This window comes from Myripristis murdjan, chromosome 15 (assembly GCF_902150065.1).
Source record: "Myripristis murdjan chromosome 15, fMyrMur1.1, whole genome shotgun sequence".
NCBI lineage: Eukaryota > Metazoa > Chordata > Actinopteri > Holocentriformes > Holocentridae > Myripristis > Myripristis murdjan.
The window spans coordinates 29319500-29347092 of NC_043994.1; the positions used below are offsets into that span (position 1 = coordinate 29319500).

The 27593-nt window shown below is 41.0% G+C and overlaps 2 protein-coding genes across 6 annotated transcripts in view; one reads left to right on the forward strand and one right to left on the reverse strand.

Annotated features, from left to right (window-relative positions):
* Window positions 1-27174, forward strand: LOC115372690 (serine/threonine-protein kinase VRK1). Of its 5 annotated transcripts, XM_030070772.1 has the most exons (15): window positions 23-178; window positions 1863-1896; window positions 1978-2112; window positions 2570-2625; window positions 5142-5211; window positions 6398-6485; window positions 7319-7427; window positions 7951-8043; window positions 8601-8733; window positions 17231-17351; window positions 18738-18796; window positions 21231-21403; window positions 23456-23602; window positions 24305-24490; window positions 24853-27174. In XM_030070772.1, the coding sequence occupies exons 3-15, from the start codon at window positions 1983-1985 to the stop codon at window positions 25237-25239; spliced, it is 1752 nt and encodes a 583-aa protein (XP_029926632.1). In that variant the 5' UTR covers window positions 23-178; window positions 1863-1896; window positions 1978-1982; the 3' UTR covers window positions 25240-27174. The 5 variants fall into 5 exon arrangements, with proteins under 5 accessions (XP_029926633.1, XP_029926631.1, XP_029926632.1 ...); XM_030070773.1 differs by lacking the exon at window positions 1863-1896 and having other exon boundaries at window positions 1-80; XM_030070771.1 differs by lacking the exon at window positions 1863-1896 and having other exon boundaries at window positions 11-164.
* The window catches only part of fancl (FA complementation group L), a 29776-nt gene continuing 27541 nt past the window's right edge, over window positions 25359-27593 (reverse strand). The window contains exons 13-14 of the mRNA XM_030070775.1: window positions 25992-26063; window positions 25359-25495 (exon numbers count right to left, since the gene is read on the reverse strand). Of these exons, the coding sequence (XP_029926635.1) occupies window positions 25460-25495; window positions 25992-26063 (108 nt within the window). The 3' untranslated portion in view covers window positions 25359-25459. The remainder of the gene's footprint in view (window positions 25496-25991; window positions 26064-27593) is intronic.

The window sequence follows — 27593 nt, forward strand, 5'->3', positions numbered from 1 at the left end:
CAAACTTTCAGGAAGTGGTGAAGTTTTGTGACACACACATCCACAACGCTACCGACACACAGCTTATAAACCAGGGGCAAGTATGTACAAAAGAAACTACAAATGACTATTATTGTTTAGTGAAAAGCTCCGTTTCTACACAAAGTCAGGAGAGCACAACGCGAGTAAGTGTCATAAGGTGTGTCTTTTTCTTTCTAATTAGTTTTTTTTAACGGTTGTTAGCCAGTTAGACAGAAACTCTCTCGCTCTTGCTAACGTTACTTTCGGATATCCTCTGGTTCCTGTTCATGTGTTTCCTAGTGTTTTATTGAATTTTGGCCTCTAGTTCACTATAGAGACAAGTTTGTGTGGTGATATGAGTGATTAAATCATCCTACAGGCAACACAAGTTAGCTGTTACTTCAGTTTGGTGCCATTACAAACTCCAACTGACAAAACGTTGCTAAAAAAGCTGAGATTAGAGTAGAAAGTGAAGCTGCTGGGAGCCACTTTTTAAGCTGGTATTTGTTTGGGTCAAGTGCTGCTTGGTGTATTTATGCGCCGAATTTGCCAGAGGAGCTTAACCAATCGAAAATGTGTTTTTAAAGTTATTCTCTAGCTGTCCGTGTGACCATATTCAGGAAGATAAGAAATTTGCCATATTTTTGGATGTAGCGTCATGTCCGCCCAACAAGAGTCTGCATCTGTCTTTCAGTTTTGTTTTCACAGTACTACTGAGAGTAAGAATTTTTTTTTTTCTACCCGCCCACGTTAAATATCTATCTGTCTGTCTATCTGTCCATCTACAGTGCCAGTCAAAAGTTTGGACACAACTTCTCCTTCAGTTGTATTTCATTGTTTTTTATTATTTTCTAAGTTGTACTGTCTGAAGACATCAAAACTGTGAAAGGACACGTTTAGAATTACACTACTCACAAAAAGTTAGGGATATTCGGCTTTCGGGTGAAATTTCAGGATGAACCTAAAATGCATTCTAACCTTTACAGGTGAACTTAATGTGGCCTTCTGTAAACTTTTGAATGCACATGTCCAACTGTTCAGTGTTTCAGTACTTTTTGCACAAGTTGCTGTTCTCTAACAAGGAGTTTAACGGCAAAATTCACATCAGGTGTTTGATGCTCCAGCTCATCGAGGTCGTATCATTAGGGAACGGCTGCTGGAGACTGGGGTACCTCAAATGGAGTGGCCTGCACTTTCTCCAGACGTGAATCCCATAGAAAACCTATGGGATCAGCTGAGTCGCCGTGTAGAGGCTCGGAGCTCTGTACCCCAGAACCTCAGTGTCCTGAGGGCCGCCCTTCAAGAAGAGTGGGATGCCATGCCTCAGCAGACAATAAGCCGACTTGTGAACAGCATGAGACGTCGCTGTCAAGCTGTAATTGATGCTCAAGGGCACATGACAAGTTATTGACACTGACATTTTTTGTTGTGGTATATCCACCACTGTTGTTGGCTTTTGTTTCAAGAAATTGTTTGAGATGAGGAAATCACCAGTGTATGCTTCTACTTAAATGCCCTACTTTCATGATATAATATCACTGTAGCGTGAACTTTTTATATTTCCCATAAATTTCACCCAAAAGCCAAATATCCCTAACTTTTTGTGAGTAGTGTATGTAGAAAACTAAAGTGTTGAGCGAATCAGAATGTGTTTTAGTAATAAAAATGGAATGAGAAGGTGTGTCCGAATGTTTGACTGGCACTGTGTGTGTGTGAGGAGAGACAGAGACAGAGACAGAGAGAGAGAGAGAGAGAGGGATAGATAAATATATGCTATTTTTCTGCCATCTCACCTTCAAGGCCAAACATTTTCCGAGCTTTCAGATTCCGACCACATCACTGAACGTAATGTTAATTCACAGGAGCGTTTCTCATTTCCCCATGCACGTCTTCAAGGTAACATGTTGCTACTATTTCAGTATATTGTGGGTATTTTCAGGAATGTATGTATATTTTTTTTGACACCGTCTTCCTCAGCTTTCATGGCGCCACCAAGAAAGAGGGCATTACCCAAACCACTACCAGATGGCTTTATACTGACTGATAATGAGAAGAAGAAATGGAGGCTGGGCAAGATCATCGGTCAAGGTGGCTTTGGACTGATCTATCTCGGTAATAATTATATTTTGTCTTATGTCATACACACTCTGTCACGTAAGCAGGTACACAGAATAACTCCCTCTCTTCGTCTGTCAAATACACGCACGATTATTAAGGGAGATTAAGGGAGAGAGAAGTTTGCTTTGGGTTGATTTGGGAGTTTGCCTGTGAAAGTTGTGTGGATGAGCAGGTTTGACAGCTAAAGGAATTTAAATCACAGACATATCACACTGTAATAATTCACCCTCTTGAATCTGTTACCACCATTTATTCCATGATGCTCCCAACATCCAACAGTTTCCAAATTTTTGTGGTTCTCTGTCATGTTTTAAATGTGATCGTAGTCTTCCATAAAGTATAAAAATTCAAAAGGCCCATAATTACATATTGCATATTATGATTGCATGTCAAAACCTGTTAGCCTGCATGTCCCTCTCATTCCCTCCCTCTGTTTTCTGTCCTTTCTAAGCCTCGCAGGACGTTGACAGCCCCGTCGCAGCAGACTCTGATTATGTGATAAAAGTGGTGAGTACGTCAGCGCTGCACATATACAGCTTACACCGTTTTTACTGAGAAAGCACGGCGCAATTTTCAGTGTCAACATATACAGAGCTGAAACATTCTGCCTCTCTAAGGTCAAGTAAAAGTTAAATCTTAAGTGTTGTGGCGTTTGTAAAGTTATGAGAAAGTTTTGGAATTAATTTGTGAAATAAGCGTTGGAACCCTTGAGGGAAGATTCATCGTGAAGGCCACATAATGTTGAATATAACGTGTCCCCTCTGGTTTTGTCTGGATGGAGGAATCTTCGCAAATAATAATTACATGTGCATTGTCACTGTCTCTCTGCTGGCTGCTTTAGTTGTTGGTTCCAGAGTTTGGGGATGAAACAGACACAGAGGTTTGATGACAGGGATGGAAAATGACATGAAAACCGCATGAATCCTCGGCTGACAGATCAGACTTTGGCTGCGTGGCCACGGGTCAGATAGTTCAACTTGTGATCACGGTCCAATTCAGAAATGAAAAGATCAGATTCCCAGTGTTTGGTCTGTTCACACTGCACTGACATGAGATCATGGCTTCGTCGAATGAAGAGGAAATAATTCAGCTGCTTCTGTAACAGACATCAGTCTTAAATATATTTAGACTCCATGAAAGTTTGAAATACATCTTGATCCAAACAAAAAAAGTCTCAATCTTGACTTTAAGACTAAAATCCAGTCACCAAAAATGGAGTGCAAGTATATTACTCTGCTCTAAGGCTATTTCCAGTCATATGATATCACTGAGACAAAATCTGGAGTTGCTATTGTCCGGCTCCTGCACCGCACCCTTTCAAAAATAAGCCTAGTGGACGTTGGACTCAAACCCATAGATTAGATTAGATCAGATGCAACTTTATTGATCCCTTTGGGCAGGTTCCCTCAGGGAAACTGTGGATCCAGCAGCATCACAGTACAATTAAAAGATAGAAAGACAGCACTCAAGAAAATAAAAATAAGAAGTACAAGAAACTATAATTACACAAACTGTAAATGTACGAGTGTAGAGCAAAATGGCATTGTATATGAATAAATATATATAAATACTTTGTATGTTGACATAAATACTGGGATTGACATTTACATTAAATTAAATATTAAGTGTGTTACTGCACTTGGACCTGAATATTAAAGTGTTTATTGCACAGTGACATGAGTACTGAAAGTATTTATTGCACATTTTCACTGATTATATTTGTGTTATGGCTTGGTTACCTGCTGTACTGTGTTGCTCCTGCCCTTCCTCCTGTGCCCTTCTGTTTTCCCTCCTCCCCCTGAGTGAGAGTTGTACAGTTTGATGGCATGGGGGACAAAGGAGTTTTTTAGTCTGTTTGTTCTGCGTTTGATGCATTTTGCATTTATTTCACCAGCCGAGCGAAACTCAAAGTCTCTCAGGGTTTTGACCAGCCCATAAAGCTGTATACTAAAGGCATGAGAGAGACAAAAGATGTGACGTTTGTGAGTCCAGTTTTCTCTGAACAATTTCCTGTGGGTGAATAAGTGCCTCTGTCCAACACCGGTATATAATTTGGTCTAATGGAGTGAATCAAAGGCATCTTAGGCCGCTTTCACACCTGCTGTGTTCAGTCCAGTTAAATCGAAACCCTGGTGTGTTTACTCTCATGGTGGGATTTGTTGAGTTTTGTGTGAACCCCCTAATTGAACTGTGACTCACACCAAATATTTGAACCTCAGGCGGCATCAGATTGATTCCAAGTGAACTCTGGAGGGTTTAATTTGAAGTGAGAAAGGTGACCACCAGTGAATTTTTTTTTTTTTTTTGGCTCTAAAAGAAAAAACACTTAAACTTGAACGCATGATTTTCATTAATGGAAATGACTGTTGCCAAGGCATTACAGCACCCTAAAAATAATTTACAGCTAATTGTATTGGACCAGGAGAGATCAATGCAAGCAGAGAGGGATTAATAGCAGACATATGTGAAAGCCTGGGAGCAGCCTGCTGTCCTTTTTTCTTCTTTTTGGTAACGTTATGAAATCATGAGGCCATTGTAGGTGAGTTTCTCCAGCTTTATACATCAGTACCGTGCTCTGATGGCGGCATGTCTTTGGAAAACACGGCAGACCAGCGTCCGCATCGATCAGAGGCTTATCACCGTCTCGCATTCTGTTTCATTAATCTCTCTTTGATGCACAGACAAAAGGTGAATGACAGACATAAATGTTAAAAGTTTCACAATTACTCAGTTTCCTCTTGACCAGTAATAACATCACTTTAATTTACATATGCTAGCACGCTTTTTTTTTTTTTATAGCTGTGTGAAAGCCAACAGGACCAAATGAAACTGGTAACCAAAAGACACAAATGGGTGATTAGGTGTGAAAGCGACCTTAATTCGTAGAGATGAGGGTTTCTTCTCCATTGTGGCCCCAGTTTGTATTTTAAGTTGATAAGAAGGGTGTTTTATGTACAATTTTGTCCAGTGCAACTTTAAAATGTAGTTATAAAACACGTAATGTTATTTTTTTCAATGTATAGGAGTACCATGAGAACGGCCCCTTGTTCTCGGAGCTCAAGTTCTACCAGAGGGCAGCCAAACCAGAGAGCAGTGAGTAGCACCGCCCGTCCAGCATCCCGGCAGCTCAGCGGAGCAAGAGTGTGTTTGACTGATGAAGTGGCCGCAGACGCAGAGGCTTCGCTGCCTGCTGCACAGTAATTAATAAGCCAAAGCAAACATGCACCTCTGTGGCAGTTAGCCCCCCTCTCTGTGCTTGTCTGAGCTCTCGAACGCCGTCGTTTGGAGAGAATCGAGAGAGGGGAAGCCAGTCACACGTAATGATGCCCGGACCTCCGCTGGGCCCCTGACCACCTGCCAGCCTGGTCGAGCGCCAGTCAGGCCAGCCGCCATAAAGCCTCGAGCCAGGCCTACTGCTTTGTCTGGGGCCTCTGTCTGTGTGTGCGTGTGGCGTTTGCACTTGTTTGTTCGTACCCTCAGCGCTGTGAGATTGATATGTGCATGCATGCGTTATTACACTGCATTATTGGTGGACCGGTGTGCATTCTGCACATGACAACTGGCATTTTTTAAAATTTATTTATTTATATCATGTAAAATTTGGTACATGTTGGCCAGGCTTAACTTGGAAAATAGTGTCGGGATTTAGGTCAAGGTTAGGTAAAAGGATAAGTTCAAGCGTGTAATAGTGAAAGTTAGTTTCAGCAAAGGAATGTAGTCAAAACTGTCTAAAATGTCTGAATTCTGAATCAAAAGAAATTTTCTATAGTTGTGTAAAAACAATGCCAATGAGTGTGCAGAAGAGCAACGCTTCACTGAGATGTTTTTTCAAGAAAGGTGCTCTTTGGATTCAAGGATAAACGATAAAGAAGAAAAAGAGGTTTGGTTGGTACTTTGGGGTCAACCAGTTTCTCCTAAAAAAAATACTAAGCCACTTTTGCAAAGAATTAAAAAAAACTTTATTACTTTATCTACGGGCTTCAAGGTCACAAAAAAGAGTGCCTTGATAATTTTTGGTTGTGGCTGGTTGACCTCATGCAGACCTCACCTCTTTTTCTTCTGTATCACATAGTGTTGATTACTGCAGTTTTTTTCCTGTGGTTTCAGAGTTCCTGGCCTCTAAATGGAAGTTGTAGCTTGGAATCCCGATTTATTTGGTAGTTTCTGTGTAATTTCAGCATTTCTGGACACCATGTAAAAAGCCCTCAGGATTACAATCAATGAAACATGTTTGAGTGTGTGCATTTATGTAATTAAGCCTGTCCTCATGTCACTCCAGTACAGAGATGGATGAGAAGCAGGAAACTGGACTTTCTGGGCATCCCGTACTACTGGGGATCAGGGCTCGCTGAACATAATGGACTCAGGTACTGATAAATCTCATTTTCACATCGTGATGTCAGTGAGTTTGCTCACGAGCATACGATGGATCTGTTCCCCTTTTAAACGATAAGTGTCAACATCAGCATTTCCCTCTCTCTTTGACCTAAAGAGGGGACTTTGGGGACTTTCTGTTGAAAAGCTGGCTGTCATGATTGGAGAATCTCTTATTTCTGATTCATCCGGTCCTTTTTGAGAGAGGAAATGTCAATAGGTGCAAAAGTTGCAGCTGATTCAGTTTGTAAAAGTTTTCTGCGGGCAGAATTTGAAAATGAATATCACTTTACTTTAAAATGTTATGTTGTGAATAGTAACCTAGACGACCTGCTCAACTTTCAAAACCAAGGACCCAAAACTGGCATGATTTGCTGGAAGACATAGCAGTGGTCAGAATTGGACATTGTGGAGGCCACATTGTTGGCTCTTTCACTTAAGTATTATCTGTTTAAAGAGTACTTTTTTTTTTTTTGCCCAGTTCTTATTTCTGAAGCAGTAAAACCAACGTCATACTTCTATGGACAGAGTAGCATTTTCTACTTCAAGTGAATGGTCGTGTGTTTGACCCTTGAATTACTTGTGAATGCTTAAAACGTTTGTGATCATATGATTTAAGGTCATTCTGCTGTAGGACTCCGTGCAAGTCACTCTGGATATTCTTAATCTTAAAATGCACATGTAGGTTCCATGAAATCATGATCAGACCAGGTTTTTCTCGGGCCAAAGGGCCATAGAAATGTCAGAGGAACTAAAACCCAGGAGCTGTGCGGATGTGATTCAGAGAGAAAAGCTTTGACCTTGGATCTTTTCCTCTTCCACTCAGGTATCGCTTCATGGCCATGGACCGACTGGGCACTGACCTTCAGAAAGTCTTTGAGCATCACGGAGGTCGGCTGAAGAAGGCCACTGTGCTGCAGCTCGGGCGACGACTGGTGAGATCAGCTTTGTGCACAGCAGTTCACTCCGGTCTTTTTAACTCCATTGATCGGTGATTTATAAAGCTGCCGGAGAAGCTGAGATAGGCACTGGTGAACGGGTCAAAGGACACTTTAACAGATAATGACCCCTCTTCACCTTGGGGTCAAGATAAGAAATAAGAAGTGAATGAAACATCCTCTGTCTTCTGCCGTTTTGGATTCACTCCTTTCCATTTAACTTGTTTACCTGGCAGTCGTGGAGAACATAGTTGGCCCTCAGGCTGTGGCCACTGTGAGTTATTAAATCTCCTGCTTCTTGTTCATAACAGACATTTTTTATTTTTATTCTTGCCTGGTTGGAAATTAGCACCAGACAGGAGGATTTAGTTCATTCACTGGAATTCCCTTTAAGAATTTGATATTTAAGCAGTTTTATTTCATAATGTAAATATTTATAGTGACCGGTGTAATTTGGAGTCTACCAAAAATAGCTGATTTCCGACCCTGCTTTTTTGTGTTCTTCATCTTGTGCTTGCAGGTGGATGTTCTGGAGTATATCCATGATAATGAATATGTCCATGCAGACATTAAAGCTGCCAATCTGATGCTGGGACATCAAGACCCTGAAAAGGTTAGCCTACAATACATTTCCACTAGTTGTTGTGCAGGTTGATAGCAGCCTAATCTAATCTGTGAACATTTTGGTTCAAAATGAAGCTACATGCCATAAGAGGCTGCACTTTACAGCTAAAAGATGTTAAGCCTGTGCTTAGTTTAATTTCAAAATGAATAAAAAACAAAGTGATGCGGCTTATTGCTTTAGAAACAGTGACAACACACAGTTATATTAAAGAAGAGGTAAAGCAATGTTCAATTCATCTTTCAATTTTTATTGATAATTAAGTAATTAAATATTATTAAAGCTTATCGAGCAACACATAGTATTAAGTGGAGATTTTGAGTTACCACATTAATCGTGACATCATTGTAGGTGTGTTAAAGTTAATGAGTCAATTTTAACAGAGGAACAGAACAACTTTATACTTAAAGATTCATTTTTGTTTCTTTTTTTTTGCCAATCAGCTTGTACTTCTTACATCTGTCAAGTCATATGATCAGTTTAGACAGAAAGTGGAATTGATTTGTAGATAGAGACCTGTGTTTTTTGTGTTGTATTGTGTGTTTTAGGTCTACCTGGCAGACTATGGCCTGTCCTACCGGTACTGTCCCGACGGAGCCCACAAAGAGTACAAGGAAAACCCCAAGAAGGGCCACAATGGAACCATCGAGTACACCAGTGTGGATGCACACAGAGGAGTGGGTAAGCTGTCAGATTCAGAGAAACAAACAGTAAACAAATACAGATTGTGTACGGTCCCACGACGCACTTGCGGTGATGACATGCAGACCTCATTAATAACTAGTTTATTTAAGTGTGATCTCAGCTTTCTGGCTCCCTTGTTGAACAGCTGCCTTTGTCTCTTTTATGGAGACTATAATAACGTTTGCAAACACAGCTTATATGATACATACTCATAGAAGCACTGATTAAATAGCAGTGTTTGTTATTACGGCCATGAAATGATTTTAATGTATGTATTTCTATACACATGCAGTCCAAACCAACGTGAAAATGAGCTGCCTTTTGTGCAGTCATCTGAAATTTATTTGCATACAACAAGAGGATCATGGGAGTTGTGTCATGGTTAAAGTTTTATTCCCTTGAATTAATAATACTGCTCAATAAATAACAGATATTTGTATGAAGTCAAGTGCAGCACACTGAAATGAAGTTTGATGGGCAAAGGTGCAGAAGAGTGAAAAGAGAGAGTTCTCTAGACTGACACATTAAAATGTACCTCTTTTATTCAATACTTTACAAAAAGGAGCACATACATACAACTGTGCAACAGATTTTTTTGACAAAATAATTTCCAGCAGCATGCTCACTGTGACGGATTTCCTTACCTTGGGCATTTTTCAAGTCTGTGGAAGATGTTTTTCATACCCGCTGAAAGTGGCAGCGGCTTCAACCAGACAACCAGAGATATGTTTTGTCTTCAGTTGTGTTATTGACCGATGAGTGGTTTTTAAAGAAGACATTATTATTAACTGCTATGGAAGTGTTACCTTTAGTCATTTCTCATACACAAATGTCAAATGTATGAAATGCAGTGTTGGGAAAGTTACTCAAAAAACATAATTAGGTAAAGTTACTGATTACTTTCTGCAAATTGTAATCATATGACTTCACTAATTACTCTTTCTAAGAAGTAATTCAGTCAGTTTGTAATCACATTACTAATTATTCTCTACAAAGTAACTCCATATCTAAATACTTTTGCGTTACTTTCTAAAACAGGAGGCAGACTGGTCGGGACAAAACCAGACTCGCCTCGTCTTCTGTATCATCTCATCTCCGCTGAGAATCCATATCTTTCAAAAATGAACAATTTGAATGGGAGGAGACAGCAGATTTTCTTGGTTTCCTGATGATCTTGAATGGTCTCCCTGATAATCCGCCCACCTCTGTCACCACTCTCTCCTCAGCAGTTTATTAATCCAATCCGCTGCACTGGGTGAAATGAACGCAAACAGGCCGGAGTGATTTTTGATCACTTATTTGATGTGATTGTTGACAAAACTCCACTTTAAATCCCGTACTAAAGTAACAGAAGTAACACAATATTTTTTTTTATTAGAAAAGTAACTGATTTGATTTGATTACATAATGAAAACGTGAACCACGTCACTGAAAAAGTAATCTGATTACAGTGACACATTTCTCCCAGCATCGATGAAGTGTGCCCGTCAAACACAGCCACATATCTGGTAGGAAGGTATGCATCCTCCTCAGGTCAAGAGAACTGACAGACCTGTCCTGTTGTTTTGGAGAGCCCAGTATTTTGGTAATTTGACAGAATCTGGATTAACCTTCCTGTGTGCTGTCCTTCCAGTTTGCCGAGACTCTGTTTGTCAATACATGTAAAATAGTCTCTCCACCCCGCCACCCTCTGCCTCCCTCGACTGATATTGGGAACACATTAACTGGCAAATTGCCTACATGCACCCTCTCTTCATTGACCATCGATTCTCCATCCCCAGCCCCCGCTGAATTCCCCGGCGCCGTCTCCGTTTAACAATTCCCTAATTAGCTGAAGTCATAACCTGCATCGTGTATTCATCCCCCATTAATTAAGGGCTTTGATGTTTGGTTAGAGCGAGGCCCGGGCTGCAGATAACCTCTCTGAGCTCCGCACCGACCAACTCCACTTCCCAGCAGTTCGATATCGCTAGCGAGCGTGGCCCAGACTGTCTAATCGCCGCGCCGGTGTTTCTATCGATGCGCTCGATAAATAAAAGAGGGGCAAAAAAAACGCCCGGTCAGCGATAATTATCAACTGAAAAACGTGTCAATTTTTAATATGATTTGAGACAGGGAGGGAAAGAATGACATGGTGTGCTGTTCAAAAACGCTGATGATATGGCTTTTTGCCACTCTAAATGAAGGGACACAAGGTAAATGCTGTAGCGTAAACGTCCATCTGTCCACCGAGTGCCCTCATCGGAGCCGCAGGACCGCTGGACACCTGGCAGCAACAACGCTGATCAGTGTAATTTCAAACACAGATCCATGGTGAAAGCTCAAACACTGGCTCACCATTTTCCTACAAAAAAAAAAACAAACAAACAACATTTTGGCCTGCTCCCTAAATTTCGGAATTGAGTGGCTCCCCTTTACCTCTGATATCCTCCCATCATCAGCAATTGAATTAAATGAATTGTCAGCGAGGGGACGGTGATACTCGGTGACCGCTCAAATTTTAAGCTTTTTTTTTTTGATATTGTCATTTTTTTTTATCCCTGTTTCAAAAAAATAAAAGCCAAAAGTGGCAGAGTGCTGTCCCTAGTGTTGCATGCAGATTATGACCAACGATGCGTACCATATCTGCCCGGCTTTGACCTCATGGCGCCAGCCCCCACGAAGATGTTGACATGTTGCCATGGTGAGATTTGGCGAATGCAACTCGAGAGTAGCAAGCCTTTGAACCCGGAGCTAAACGGTGTAATTATTACCATTCGGTGGGCGTCCAGCGGACAGAGGACCGCCTTGAAACGACGAGCCTGCGAAGGAGAAGGGTTAAGAGTGTGACACCGCAGCGCGCTTTAGGGAATCTGAATAACAATAAGAGATAATTAACAACAACACCATCACCACCTCACCTCCCTGTCACAAGCATGTGGGGAATGTGTGTGTGTGTGTGTGTGTGTGTGTGTGTTCATGTGGGTGTTACCTATTCGTGTATTGTGCATGTGTGTGAGCTATTCATGCACGCCCAAGTTCCTTTTGAGAGCTGTTTGAGTATGTGTGTGTGTGTGTGTGTGTTTGCACATGCATGTACGTCTCCGCGCTGTCCCACACCATCCCTCATGTGAGGGCAAAATGCATTAACTACAGCAGAGCGAACAGACAAAACACTATTGTGAACAGCGATAATGCGCCCAGAGCACGTAAAGAGGGCAGCACTGCTTAATGTAGTTGTTGATCTTTTTAATTGTTAATCTATTATGTCGCTGTGGGAGTTGCAACACTTTTTCCAGCGCGGGTGTCACATGTATTTTTCATCTTTATTCTCCTTCAACTGGCTCTCCGTAGCAATCAAGTGCTCTGCAATTATTTACAATAGGAAGCCACAATGTAATGCTGACTTAATGCATACTTAACACCCGCAAGGGCAAACTGTTGAGCATCGAATCAGAGCAGTCCTGTATAATCAAAGGCATTGAGATAGAGATCAGTCAACAACAACAGCTGATATGTGAGGCTAACGTATAGCTGCCATTTATTTTTTTTACTCTCTGCATCATTGTTTTTTTTTTTTTTTTTTTTTTTTTTAACCTTTTTACAAAATATTTTTCAAATTATTGGTTCGAAGTAGCCATATAATAATCTTCGGAGCACGTCTAGACTCTTAGGAAAAATATTTTAATACTTTGAACCATTGAATTAGTAACTCTACAGATTATTGATTCAAGGGCATGAGTTAACTAAATCCAGGGCACAAATTACTCATTCAAGGGTACACATGACGTGCATTTCCACCCTTAGTCCACACATTCATGATCATCTGGATTTATTGCAGGTTTATTTTTTGATGTTGGACTGAAATGTGAGAATATACTGCCTGGAGCTGAGTCTTTATGAAGTGGAGTTTTTAAGACGAAACAACTTGTTTTTCCACAAAATCTATTTCTGCAGGGAGTGCCCTGGTATCTCACCCGGTAGAGTGTGTACCACTTGTTAAGGCTGAGTCCTGATCGCAGTGTCCTGAGTTCGGGGCGACCCCGGGCCCTTTGCTGCGTGTCATCCCATCTCTTTCCCCTGCCTTTCCTGTCTGTCTCTACTGTCGCTAATTAAAGCATAAATGTGAAAAAATAATCTTAAAAAAATAAAAAATGTTTCAGCAATGTCAAAGGCAATATACAGGGTTCCCATGGGGTCTTAAAAAGTCTTAAAAGCATTGAATTTACGAATTTGGAAATAATACCTACAAAAGACTTGAAAAAGTCTTGAGTTTTGATATCTAGGTCTTAAAATTTGTTCTGTATGTAACTTCTCCATATCGCATTTCTCATCAAACGTTTCATTTGTCAACCACAATTATTTTGATAAAATAACATTAACAAAGAGTGGCGGAACCAATAATTTCGAACACAATTCACAAAATGGGGAAATATAAATTCAGCGAAGCATGGATGGATAAAATTTCTTTCCGTCATTGGTTAAAACCTGTAGTAGATAACGTTTTTGAAGCCTACTGCACCTTGTCCAAAAAGAGGATTCAGCTTGGAACAATGGGGGTGAAGGCGTTGGACTCGCACGCCAAATCGGCCAGGCACATTAAATATGCCAGAGGAAAGGAACAAACTCCTTCAATCATCGCCAGGTTCCCACCAGCTAACGTTAAAAACACTTGAATTTAACTTGAAGAAACCTGTAGGAACCCTGAATATAATGTGTTGCAAAGCCAAAACCGGCACATTCTTGTATTTCAATCCAACATCAAAATAAAGCTCTGTTCAATCCAAACAATTTGTGCACTCACAATAGTAATTCATACCCTGGAGTTATTGATTCAAGGGCACCAATTATTAAAATATTCTCCTAGGGGTCAAGGCAAGCTCCGTAAAACTCAGTTATTGAGGCAGAACAGTCATCACCAATGCCATGTGCAGGGATATCTGTGGATATTGCACACTCTGTCCTGACAACCTAAATGGAAAAAAATGTGAGCTATACTGTTATTTTGCATCATTTCCTTTAAATGAGTTTTGTGAGTGCATTTTCTTCTTCTTCAGGCCTTTGGAAGGGTCTAAAAGTTGAAGGTTTGAATCTTCCACTTCCATGCAAAAGCAACAAACAGTGATGTTGTCACCTCACTGACACTGAAGAAGCCAGTCGAAACTCATAGGTCACCACCCAGACAGTCACTGATATGGCTTCATGTTTTTCATGGTTTCAGGTTTTCTGAACCAAAAACATCCTTTGGTTTCTGTTGGTCTGGTGATTTACTTTTGTTTCTTTCATTTTCTCAACATAAGTTATGATGACCACAAGCAAACCTAATGCCTGAAAACATTAGCTGACTACATATCTCCTCTCAGTCCCTCTCCTCCACAGCCAGCGTCAACCACCACCTCCACCACTCTGATCACCCTCATTCTGATCAATAACTTTGCTTCCCTTCTGGGTCTCAGCAGTTTAAGGTTTCTGGATAACCCATTTTGTTTTGTTTTTTTTCTTTTTTCCAGGCACAACACTTCAATTTATTTTGTAGTGGCAATTTCCTCTGACACCACTCAAGTTGTTCTCGGTGTTTTTGGGCTGGCCTCATCACCACAACCAGCTGCGTCCTGCCATTTGTGTTCCAGTGCAACAGCTCTGCACCCGCGTTGAAAATGAAATCCACTGCTAATACTGAAAACTGACATGAGATTGTACTTGATGATATCAACCATTAGAATACTTAGATGCAGTGATCCAGTTCGAACAGTGTGGGTTCCTCTGCCTCCAAAATACACAGATTACGCAGTTAAACAGTTAATGCCAGCTGACAGAATGAAAACTGAAAAGTTACCATCACCATGCAGAGCTTTTAGCTGCCATGTACAGTATACTTAGTGCTGCATCTCTTGCAGTCACCAGATTACTGCGCTGCCGTTACTTGTAATCCGTTCCTCCGCAGTAGTGACCGCGCTGCCTCTTTAGTCCAGGCCGTCGGCTGGCGAGGATCAATGCTGGCCGCGGCTCAGAGAGGAGATTTCTCCCCTCTGATGGAGCCAGTCGATAGGTAATTTCTCCAGAGACGTGTGTCGGCCGTTACAGTATTGAGCTGCTAAAACTCCCCGGGCTCGACCCCTTCGGATGGACTTGGTCCACAAGTATTGATGAACTACACACATTCATGCAGACACGCACTAACACTCTGCACTTGTTCTTGAAGAAACAAACTTAGTGCTCAGACAGTTACACGCAACTGCCAGAAATATTTTCCGGTATATCCGGTTCATGACTTTTAAGGTTTTTTTTTTTTTTTTTTTTGCCTAATATATCTGAGTTTATGTTTTGCTCAGCTCATAGGATCCCTGACAGTGGGGTTATAAGTCACAGAAAACAGTGTTTTCAAAAACTAATCAAAGGCCCAGCTGCAATACGTATACTGAGTGACCAGTTCTTTAAACACCTCACAGTCCTAATGTATAAATATGTATGCTTTGTATTAACCCAGTTTATCTGTTTACTGATATATCAGGCTGATATCTGCGTTTTTGTTTTTTTTTTTTGTTTTTTTAAAAAAAATAATGTATGTAATGTATTTTTAATTATTTTTTTAATTAATCGGCATGTCCCTGTCTTCCCTCTCAGATATGAAAGATGTTATTCTCTAACTCTTCAGGAAAAAAAACAAAGCTAGAGCATAATTTAAAGAATAAAGATTTTTTAAAATAAATCTTTAATGAATTAATTAAAAGAAAATATATTTTTTGACAGTATGTCTTTCATTATTTTATTTTGCATTTGCAATATTTTATGGTCTTTTATTTATTACAATATTTCATTAAGAAGAGATTTAAAGCTAAATCATGCTTCTTGTATGTAGTTTTCTTGCTTACGTTTTTGTGGAGTAATTTGCAAATTTAAAGCTTATTGAATGTCTTCTGTTGACCGTTTCAGCGTTAATAAATAAAACAAAACAAAACAAAAAAGAATCAGTATTGTTCTTAAAAAATCCAAATAAGATCTCTATCTAAAGACATTTCAGATGAGAGAATCATCTTTGCTTTATCCCTCTGTGACAGACACATTACATCAAAAAGGCTTAAGGCACAAACTGAAACGCTGGACCTTTAACTTTCTGTCCAACTGCAAAACACTGCAAAAATGGTTAAATATTCATCTTTCTGCATGTTGGTCAGACGACTGGAAGCAGGCAAGGCTTTTCTGTGTGTCCCCCAAGACTGGGCAGTTAAAAATCAAATAAATTGTGTCAGGTTAGAGAGATGACCCGCACATCGCTAACACACAGAAACACACACACACACAGTACAACAGGGGTCAACAGTACACTATTGTTGACTTCTGTAACATGTGGTAGTGATTTGGGCTCAGACGTTTGTATGTTTTACTACCTGACTCCCCGTCCGTGGGGGGAAACAGAGGAAGACAGAGGTATTTTTCTGTTGGTGTACACAGGTTACTCGGCGGTCGTCTGGATCATGTCAGAGGCCACGGGGATCCGGTTTCTCGAAATAGGCCACTGTAGGAGGAAACAACCCAATATGTCACCTCCTCTGCTCCAGAGTGCTTTTTGTCTACGAGAGAGGGAACCGGCCCCAGCTGAGAAAACAAACTGCACCCCCGCGATCATCGTCATAATCATCCTCCGTGCTCCTGCTGTCATTGTGTTTCAGCTCAATTCACACAAACAGCCCCTCAATCAAAAGCAGTCTGCTTGTCATCCTCCCTGGATATTGTCAAACTGCATGTTAAAGCCACATAAACATGGCCCGGTGTTCACACTGTACGCTTGACATTGTTGAGGTGAATCTTTTTTCTTTGTTCCTCTTCATCGGTTTCTTTCTGTACGTCTGTTTGTTTACCTCCAGTTACACATTGATGCTTGCTTTTCCATTTGTTTCATGCTCTGTTTTCTGTTTGGGAGAAAAGCGGCTCCTGAACATTGTGTGCTGTTAAAAACAAAATAATGAAAGACGCTATTATTATGGTTATTATTAGTATTATTATAATGATGATGACTACTATTATCTTGCTGTCAGCTCTGTAGCTGCAACCCAGTGACTTTAAATGGTAATCAAACTTGTCTCTCTTTGTTGATTTTTGGTGCTGAGCGTTCATCACTGTGGTGTTTCTGACATCACCTGTCAATCAAACAGTCTGGGCGGGACTTTGATTTTCTGTTGATGATGTCTGTTCAGCTGTGGTGGCTATCGCAGCTCATGCTAACTACCCAGTTCTTCTTCTTCTTCAGGAAATGTGAAAAGCATCACTTCCTGTGCTGCAGGAAAGAGCTGCCAGACACTGAATGTTGAGAACCAAAAATAGAAAAGATTTATGAACTGGATATAAGTTGAATTCCATTTTTTATAACCAAAACTAACAAAGCAGACATGCATCTGTATGAGAACATCAGACGATTCGTGTCGTCAGGTGGCATGTTGGGGAAAAAACAGTGAAAACAAGACCAATGGATAACTTACCTGTCTTATTCTCATCATGTGTCTGTCTCGCTGCCCAGCTCCGTCGAGGCGAGGGGACCTGCAGATCCTGGGTTTCTGTCTCCTCCACTGGCTGTGCGGGTCGCTGCCCTGGGACGACGTCCTCAGCCGGCCAGCTGAGGTCCAGGAGGCCAAGGCCAGGTAGAGGAACACCCAGCCTCCACTACTCTGTTTGCTTCACCTTTGATTTATTGTTATGACCATCACTCTTATTTTAAATAGTCTACTGTTTTACATTATATACCTTTTTTGTTTTATTGATTTGGCTTTTGACTTTTATTGCTGTTGATTGTGAGGCACTTTGTAACTCTATTTTGAGAAGTGCTATGTAGCGGAAGATTATTATTATTATTATCATTGTTTTTACGCCAAATCAGGAACACACTAAATGACTTTGGTAAATGATGTCTGTTTAAAATTATTAGTTACCATTATAACGGCTTTGAAATACTAATTACAACGAGAAGTAGTCTTTTACCCAAATGGCTGAATGGTGAAGACCTTTGGATTTATATTTGCTTGCACAGCACTGAAACCTCTGGCAGGATATTTTATTTACTCCCCCTCCCTCCTGTCCTGTTCTCTTCCCCTGGCAATTATCTCCTGTTACAGGTTAAGAAATGCTATGGGGACCACCAGCTGTCCTATAAAAAAACAAAAACAAACAGTCTATATGAAATTTCAGTATCCATATTTCAGTGTTTAGGACCGTTTACATTAACCTCAAAAGGTTATGCTAAACATGTCGCTGGTCTGCTTTTGCTGCCTCTAATGGCTTCCATTTACATTAAACCGTCTTGAACCTTGAAATTGCTGCCCTTTTCAATGTATAGTGCTTTTCATATGTTCCCCTTTCCCTTCCAAGTAATTGTACATATTAGACAAATGTAGCAGAATAAAAGTAGGATATTTGCTGCGGCTAAAGGTGAGGTAAAAGTCCTTTAAAATTGAAATTGTCAGTAAAACACAAGTGTGAGAGCTGTCGTTTTGGTGTTGAATATTTTGATGGGATTGGAATTGCAATCCGTGTCAGCACAGCAAGTTTTTTGTTTGTTTGTGCACAGTTTGAATAAAACGAAGCTTTTTTTTCTGACATGAAGCTTCATATGTAGGCATGGGATGCTGCACGGTACATGAATACCTTATTTAAGAAGCAGGCTGACACACCTCTCCCTCTAAGAAAAATCACAGCCCCTTGCCATTTGGAAATTGCAGGAGTCAATATTGCAATTTTGACACATTATTTTTTTCGCAGCCTTCACAAGTGCTTGCTGTAGTTCCCCTCCACCCCTGGCCTCCACCTACAGTTTGCTGCACCCTCAGAGGCTGGCAGTGTATTAGTCAAGCTCTTTGGCTGTCAGTCTGTTGAGTTGAGAGAAGTATTACAGCCTGTAGGACTGTTTGCTTTGGCTTGGATTCAGCCTGCTCCCTCGGTGCGTTCCTCTCACCTAAAGTTCTGCTCTCTTAAGCCTCTCTCTTACAACTTTTCTGTCCTCCCTCTTTTATCTCCTCCTTCTCTTCTCTCAGACTGATGGATAATCTGCCAGGCTCGGTCCAGCAGCTGTCAGTGAGCGGAGCCAGCACAGGTAAGTGAAGGTCCAAGGGCATCATCAGCTTATGGGACGTAATTCACGTTTGTTGGGTTAAACTGAGAATTTGGGTATTGGACTACCCTATAGAGGGAAATAAAAAAAACAGAACCTCTGGGCTTCTGATCCTCTAGTGTAACACCGGAGAAGTGAGAAAGAAGGCCAAAACCCAGACTAAATCAGGCAGTGAGTTGACACGCACGGGATCTACGGGATAAATAGCTCGTGCACATAAATATACCTGTGTAGACAAACAATCTTGTTTTGAAAATACGGCAACAGTGCCTGAGAGGATAATTATGGGCTCACTAAAGACATAACAGATACAAGCTAGGGAAAAAAAACAAAAAAAACATCATAAAATCAAGAGAAAACAAGAAAGATCCCCAGCTAGCTTCATGGATACTGCAAAGTATAGCCATGCTTTGTATGAATGAACCACACAGTGTGAATTTGTCTTGAACAGTCAGCCAATCTGAAGGTGAAAGGTTTTTCAAAAGTCACATCCCAGTTTAGGGTGGCATTTCAAGACCAGTTATGACAGTTGCAGGACAAAGCTGTCCCAGTCCAAAGTGTCCTCCCAATGCGGCCCAGACATGTGGCCGTCTTTTTAGCAGAATTTGAAAAACACAAGCTGTGGGTGCTTCGATGTCCTCCATATTCAAAAAAACAATTTTGCGCTGTTGTCATTTTAGAAAGCTGAAGTAATCGCTGAAGTGGTGATTACATTCTTAAAAGCTTTGAATTTTCAGTTACATTCATTTATTACACGTCATCACACTTTGCTGTGGAGTAATGTTGATAACGATAATGATACTAATAAAGCTCTGTTTCCTGTAAATAACTGTCTGTGGCGTTCAGATCAGTTCAAGACGAGAACAGAATCTGAACTTCAGTCTAGACTGTAGTTTACCCCTTGATTCATTTTGTTCTCATAGACTTTTCTTAGCATGAATGAATGCAGGTTATTGTATGTAAATATTCATCTCCATATATGTAAAATACTTTGCATTTTGGAGTCATTTTGTGGTGTTGGTTAGGATTACCCTCTCACCCCTAATGAACTGCACTGCTGCTTTCTTGGAAGAGATCCCTGCATGTCAAGCGCTTGGGTCCAGTTATTTGGTGTCACCTGAGTTTGAATGGCATTTTTTCTCCGCCTGCCAAACAAACTGAATTAAAAGAGTAAAAGCTCCGAGCATGTACGGAGTGAACACATCCTCCGAACAGCCCAGGACTCCAAGAGTACGTCTGACAAGAGCCAAGACCGACGAGGCTAAATTACAATTTGTAAAGAAACAGAGATCAAGTCCTCACTCTGCCAAAGTCACAGAGCCCAGCGAACCTTTCTTCCCAGAATAAAGCCCTCCGTCGCTCCTCGCATCACCAAAACCTCCAGAATAAGTTTCTACCAATTAAGCAGCTGTCCCATCGACATGCCTTTCAAAGTTTGTTGTCACGTTTTATCTCCCGTCTTTGTGAGGAGAGGTCACACCTGTGTGAGGGCTCGGTGTGTGATGTATGGTTGGGACTGGGTGCTCCTTTGCTGACAAGGCCCCGGCTGCCCGCCACAGATAAGACCCGGGGTATGCATCAACTAAGTGTGTGTGTGAGAGAGATACAAGTTCTACCGCACTGTGTGTCATACACGTTGTCCAGCCTGTGTGTATGTGTGTGTGTGTGTTTGTGATGCATAGAGGCTTCCTGTGTATGACACATACACAGTGTTTCCATTGCTTTGCGCATGCCTAATGTTCCCTGTGGTGAGATACACTCTAACGCAGAGCAGTATCAGGACTGCAAGACCTTCATGTACTCCCTGCTTTGTTTGTTATATGACTGAAGCCTCAAAGCGATGATTTAATACTGCGGCTGCAGCAGCACTGACACAGAATCATTCACAAATACTGAAGTCAAACTAAAATCTGATATCAAACAGTTCATGTAACGTGTCATAAATGAGAAGAAATAACTACTTTACCTCTCTCACACAGGAAATTACATCTCTTCAGTGCAGGAAAAAAAAAGAATAAATCTCTTATTTTGCCCAGCAACCATATAGTAATAGGCCAAGTCTGTGTTGTTGAAGAGTAAAAGTAATGGATTTGATCATCTGATACTTTGTAAAGCATATCTGAACTTATAGCAGTTGGAACTGTATCTTAAGTACAAAAGCCATAAATTAATGAAATTACTACTTTTTGCCTCTCTCACACCGGATATTAGATCTCTTTAATACATAAAAATTTAATAAATCTCTATAATTATTATTCAGCAACCCTACAGTAACAAGCAAGTCTAAAAAGTAAAGGATCTGATCATCCAACGCTCCTTTGTAGGACTTGTGAAGTTTAACAAATGGAATTATACCCTCAGTAAAAAATGTCATCATTAAATTTTTGTTTTACACTCTCTTCCTCTCTGTCTTCAGACGATGTGGCCATATTCCTCCTTTATGTGAAATCTCTGGCTTACCATGACCGTCCAGACTACCAGAAGCTCAAGGAGCTGCTGGGCAGCAGCGACAAGGGAAGGCTGGACTTTTACAGGCCTGAGGATAAACCTGCAGGACGTCCGGCACACAGTCCTCCCGCCAGCAGCAAGGTGAGATCAGCAGGGAGGCCGGTCAAATGTCTGTCCACTGTTCTTTCATTTTGCTGTCACCTCTGAGTTCATGGATGTGTTGTTGCCACACTGAACCTCCAAGAGATCACGTGCCAGTCGACCAGCATGGGCAGGTCTGTCTCTCTCCTCAGATTCGCTGTAGATGGAGTCTGACTTTCTCTTTTGCTCAGTCACAGCGGCTGTCACCACCCAGTTCTTCTTCTGGTATCCACAACAATAAACGTTGCTTTCATGATCTGGCTGTAGGCTGAGAAACTATTGCGTTATATCAGTCAGTGATATCCAGTAAAAAGAGGGACACTTGTTTATATAGAATTGCAACTTACCATTTCTTTAAGTGTTAGTACAGTGAGCTTCAGTTGATTGTTTTTGTTGTTGACATTTTTTAGGTAGTTTTAACATGTGCTATTATACAGCGGTATCACAAATCTCCCATGTGTTCTTTATTGTGAAGTCCAGCCTGCCTCACTGCCCCAGTAGTTTTACTGCCAACTGTAATTAAATGCCCATCCAGATCACTGTCTAATGCAGGAGACACAGCGTGCTGATAATTCATAATGTTCATGCTAAATGCAGTCACTTGACCTGACGTACAGTAGCTTTTTAAGTTGCTCAATATGTAGGAGTGATGGGTTGTAGCTGCATTATATCCCATAACATCATTACATGCTGCAGTTTGAAGTGATGTGTCTTGTAATATGAGGCTTCTGTATGGAGAGGGGAGCATGCAAATTAACATGGACCAGATGGTCAACTTCTTCCTAAATGTACATATAATGTACAGAGGATACTCGTGATTTATTAATGTGTGTGTGGGCAGTGCACATGCGTCCTTGTGGTCCCACTACAGGAAATTTACACACTGATGGATGGCTTGAACCTGGTCCAAAGACCCCATTCGATCACAGGTCTTTATTTACAGCACAAATAGAGATAGCCAGTAGGGAATATTTAACATGATATGTGTGCATTTTAAACGAACATTGAGCAGCTCCAGCAGAATCCCATTCTCTCCGCTCAGTTTCTTAACACGAGTGTGGGGAAACGTGACAGTGGTGGAGGGGAGGGTTAACCTGCTGGTGACCCAGCGATGAGCATGTCACCCAGCGGTGGGAAGGGTCTGAAACTGGAGGAGGGCCATGATTCCTCTGAAACTCACCAGAATCACTTCAGCCCCTCCTGACAGCGGCTAAATTGACCCCTCAGACCCTGCAGGCGCCCTCTCAATGGCCCAATTTGAAGAAGTTGATGACACACACTTTACACAGCACAGGGTGTCTCCAATTATGCTCCTTGTTTCCTCTCCTCTCCTTGTGTCGTTTCATTTCCATGCTAGAGTGCCGGCCAGTTTGATCCCTAGTTAAACAGAAGTGGCCATTTACTGGCGGTTTAGCGAGGAGAGTAAATGTCAGCAGAGATAAAGGCCACTGAATGGGCATTTTCACTGAATCATTTGAGTCACTACTGTCATGTAAATAGATTACTCATTTGTAGTTCCTATGGTTATGTATTCAGGCAAAGTTGAGGAATTGGTCAAACTTAGTTATATAATTTTTGAGAACACACAAAAACAAAACAATTTGCAAGAATTTGCTATTTAGGGGAAAAAAACATTCTGTTTGAGAACCTCAGATTTTGATCAAATCTTCAGTATTATGTCTACTGAATTTCATTATTATTTTATTTTGTTGAATTTCATAGCAAATAACTCATGTGGCTGGTGTCCTCTCCAGTCATCTGATCCAGTGTGCTGCTCTGAATGTGGCTCACATCCAAGAACAGGAAAGGTCCAAACGTGCAGCACGCTTCCAGGACAAAACTAATCAAACTGCAAATGTGTAACGTGGCAGCAGCCAGTACAGCGACAGTACCGTACTTTACATATTAAAATCTTGGTGTGGTGCTGTAGCGCCTAAAGGGACATGAATGTTGGGAGAAGATGGAGCCTAGACAATAACACATCTAAACAGGAAGAAATTTTCTTTCTGTAAACTGGCACCAGCAACAAATCCTCAACCCAATATCTGTCAGCAGAAGGCAGAGCGAGCCAGAGGGTCTTCCAAACCCAAGCCGCCGCCCGCGGAGCAACACGACAGAGAGGAAGAGGAGACGAAGCCCAGACCAGTGCCATCTCGCTACATACGAGGACCGCCTCTTCCTAAACCTCAGGCTCAACAGGTAGAGACTGATTTCATCATGCTATCACTGGAAGCCAGAGTGCTGCTGGAGAACAAGCTTAAAGTTCAGGAGGTTGTGTTTTCATGTTTCAAATTTTGCCTTTAGAAAATACTGGGAAGTGCTTTGGTTTGGGCAGATCCCCGTCTGCAGCTAAGGAGCAAAGCAGCTGCAACAAAATAACTGATCACGGTCCAAATCTGAGTACAGCACACTCTTTTCTTAATATTAATATTATTATATATTATTAACAATATGAATACACTGATTAAACTGAATCATAGAGTTGGATGTATTCAAAAAAATATAATCTGCCAGAGTGTCTACAAACTCTGCTCCCATTGACATTTAAAAAAAAAAAAAAAAAAAAAAAAAAAAAAAACTTTTTAGCATGGCCTTCACATAGGTGCCTTTTCTTTTTTTAATTTTTCACTTTTACCTTAATTCTGTTTTATGTCTAATTTTGTATTTATTGTCACTAAACTAAAACTAATCACTTCTTTTTAACTCCCTGTCCCTGGAATTGCCAATGTGCTTCTGCTTTCCTACATATTTTGTATCAACCTTCAGTCTTTGTTTCTACTCATGTATAGCACACTGAGCTGCATGTATGCTCTGAAACTGTATGTTACATTAACAAAGTATGAATAATTGATAATGTAATTAGCTGGTAAAGCTCTAAATATTATCCTTTGTTCATGGAAGGCAGGGAAAGGCAGACCGAAGGCTGAACCTATGGAGGTTTATGATGATGATGACGATGACGTGAGTGAAGATGATGATGATGATGATGATGATGAGGTTGAGGATGAAGAACCGAGACCCAAACGCATTGATCCGCGCTACCTCAGAGGGCCGCCGATAGGCCCAAGATCCCCGAAGAAAGAGGCGGTGAGGCCCAGACGCTAGACCAGCCAGGCTCCTGACTTATGGAACTTGACTGATTTTAATCTGCATCATTACTGTCATAAAACACTGATTCAGTTTAATGCTGATTGTCCCCAGGTATCTGATTGTCAATAAGCTGCATCTTATTTATTTTTTTTTTTATAAAACCTTCAGACCAAGAGATGATATAATGTTGGATCATTCTTGCTGTGACTCAGGAATGATACAAAGAAGTACAAAAGTGTTTAACAGGCATTTTCAACAAGTTTATTTAAAGCTATACATAAACATTCATAGTGCAATACGAGAGTACAGGTCACTGTCAGTTTGACAAGAGAAACGACTTGAGTTACCCTCTTCAACAGAAAACTAAACCCAAGCGGCCCGACAAGAAAATGGACGACCACCTTGCCGTAACATCAGGGCGACAGGAAGTCAAACGTCTTCAGCTGCGCAGAAAAACCCACACGGCGATACCCAGTGACCACAGGAGCCAAAAACACATCGACGACATGGAAAGATGGGACAGACTGCAGTTTGACCACATGGGCGACTGCAGTCCGGCTCACGGCAGAGACCACAGACGGGGCGACGACGGCGGTGATCGGTGGGCTAAACAGGGGCAGTGCTTGGGGTCTCTTCTCAAAGGCTTGGGACAGGAAGCTTGTCCCAAAGAGAGGAGCGGACTCCTCTACTGCTCTGTCTTCGTGGGCGTTTTCCTCTTCCTGGCTGTTGCTGTCGCCTTTCGCTAACCAACAGCACTGGTATCGTTTCTCCTTTCCTCAACTAAAAGGCGTTTTGAGCACCGTCTCTCTTTGAATTTGTTCTAATTATACGGCAAGTAGCATTTGATTTTTTCAGTCTTTTTAGCTGGCATTCTTATCCACAGTGGCGTTTGCCTTGATCAAACCTGAGACTGGTTATGGACTCTTTATGTCTCCATCTGCGGTTTAGAGGATCAAAGACTCCACTTCAAGACTTCTGTGCTGCCATCTTCACAGTGATTGGCTGCAAGAAAGGCAGAATAATTTTTTTTTTTTTTTTTTATATTTCACCAAATGTAGCTTTCTGATCTCCTAAACATTACAACTGAGGTACAGACTTAAGTCTATTGGGCCCATGAAAATTTCATTGCAGTTAAAAGTGTTTTGAATAATCACTTCACAATAAAGTGGGTGCTCACTTCTTTCACAACTGTAGCTGTACTTACGTGAAGGACTGACAAATATGCTTAAACAAAATACATATCCAACTCTGTCTGACTTCTAATTAATAGTGCACTGCATTCAGTATTAGTGTACTTTACTTTATCACACCGCAAATACTGACTGAATGCGCCGCGCTGCTCTGGATGCACTCGGGGCAGCCTTTTTAGAAAAGGGAAGGCTGCGCGATGTGTAGAACTGGGCTAATTAAGCCATGAATATCCATTGACTCTCGGAGGAGTGAAGGCCCTTGTGAAGCACTGTGAAGAATGCTGTCAGTTACGCTGCGAGGTGCATACCTTGCTGCAGTAAGGACACTCTCCAAAAACAATGCTGAAGCTTTGCCTGCTGGAAGGGAGCGCTCGCAGCCACTGGAGGAGAAAGAGACGGAGAGAGGAGAAGAAAGGCTACCTCATTTCTAATCATCACCTTGGATCTAGTATGTCAGTGTCAAGTGATAATAATGCTTGTTTGAATATACACTTATTACTGTACATTTTGAAGGGTTATTCAGCATTATACAACACTTTTGGCGTGTGTGCTTTCATGTGTATCTTTATGTATGCTGTGCTCTTGGCCACTTTCTTTTAAGCTTTAAAAAAAAAGAGAGAGAGAGAGAGAGACTGATTTAAAGCTCAGTATATCTAGCCTCATTGAATACAGAACACATAAACAAAGTGATCCTTGCTCAAGCAGATGGAAAAAAAGGCCAGAGGCTTATTTTTTTTTGTGTCTGTGTTGTGAAGCAGCACAGGTCCACCTTCATGATCCCTCTCTTCTCCCAGCTCAGTGACAAGCAGAGAGCCCCGCCTCTCTCTGTAGGACCGAGCCAGCGATTGAACCCCAGACCCTCAGAGGGCTCACACTCCTCTGGTGCATCAACAACACATACTCTTAATAAAAAGAATCTGACTGCTACTGTAAACAGCCCAGTTTGACTGATATAGGTTTTCAGCAGACGATGCCAACAATATTTATGATTATATTTAGTTTCTCAAAATTTTACCTACATTTTTGTAAGTTTAGTTGTTTGTAGTCGACCACTGGACACTGCAATCTGATCAAAATGCCACAAAAAGCGATTCAAGTCTTGACTTACACTAAACTAAGTAAACCAGCGCACCACTACTTATTTACTTTACTTTAAGTACACTCCATTCACCTACCCTGCAGCACCTTCTCTAACTGATACAAACTTCAAGTCTTTCCTCAGACTGCCAGTTCAATATTGATCAACTGTATAATATATATGTAACTAATCAGACTACATCATATCTGTCGTATTAGTGGTGGAAAGCAGTGACTGTCCACTTTCCATTTTCTAGTATTTAAAGGCACTGACCATGCATGATATAACCTAACAGTAACTTGTTGCTCAAAGAAACTGAGCAATTTTTTACTTGCTTTGTTGTGTAACTTTTGATCTGCACTGAATCGAATGTAATTCACAATCACCAATAAAAATGCACTGTGAAAGGCTGACGTGGTTATTATTGATACTGTGATATAACTCGACATCAGCTGGGATTTTGGTTTCCATAATATTATGATTTCACTTAAATGTGATCTTCTCATGGTTGGCAATGCTGCAGTCCAGTGACGCAATTTTCTCTTCTTTTTAGATTATTATGGTTGAGTAAAATGAACAAGGCCTGCCTTTACCTGCATATCATTATTCACCATTATAGATTACTGATATCTAATTATTGACTATGTACTTCTAATACTTATTACTAATTATTAAGGTTTTCTTGTGTGTGAATATGTCATGAAAGCACACATACTAATATGTTGAAAGGACTATAGTCACATTTTTGACGTTGAGGTATTTAGTCTGAAATGTTGTGATATTTGATTTTGTCAACATTGCCCAGCCCTAGTGTGTGTGTGTGTGTGTGTGT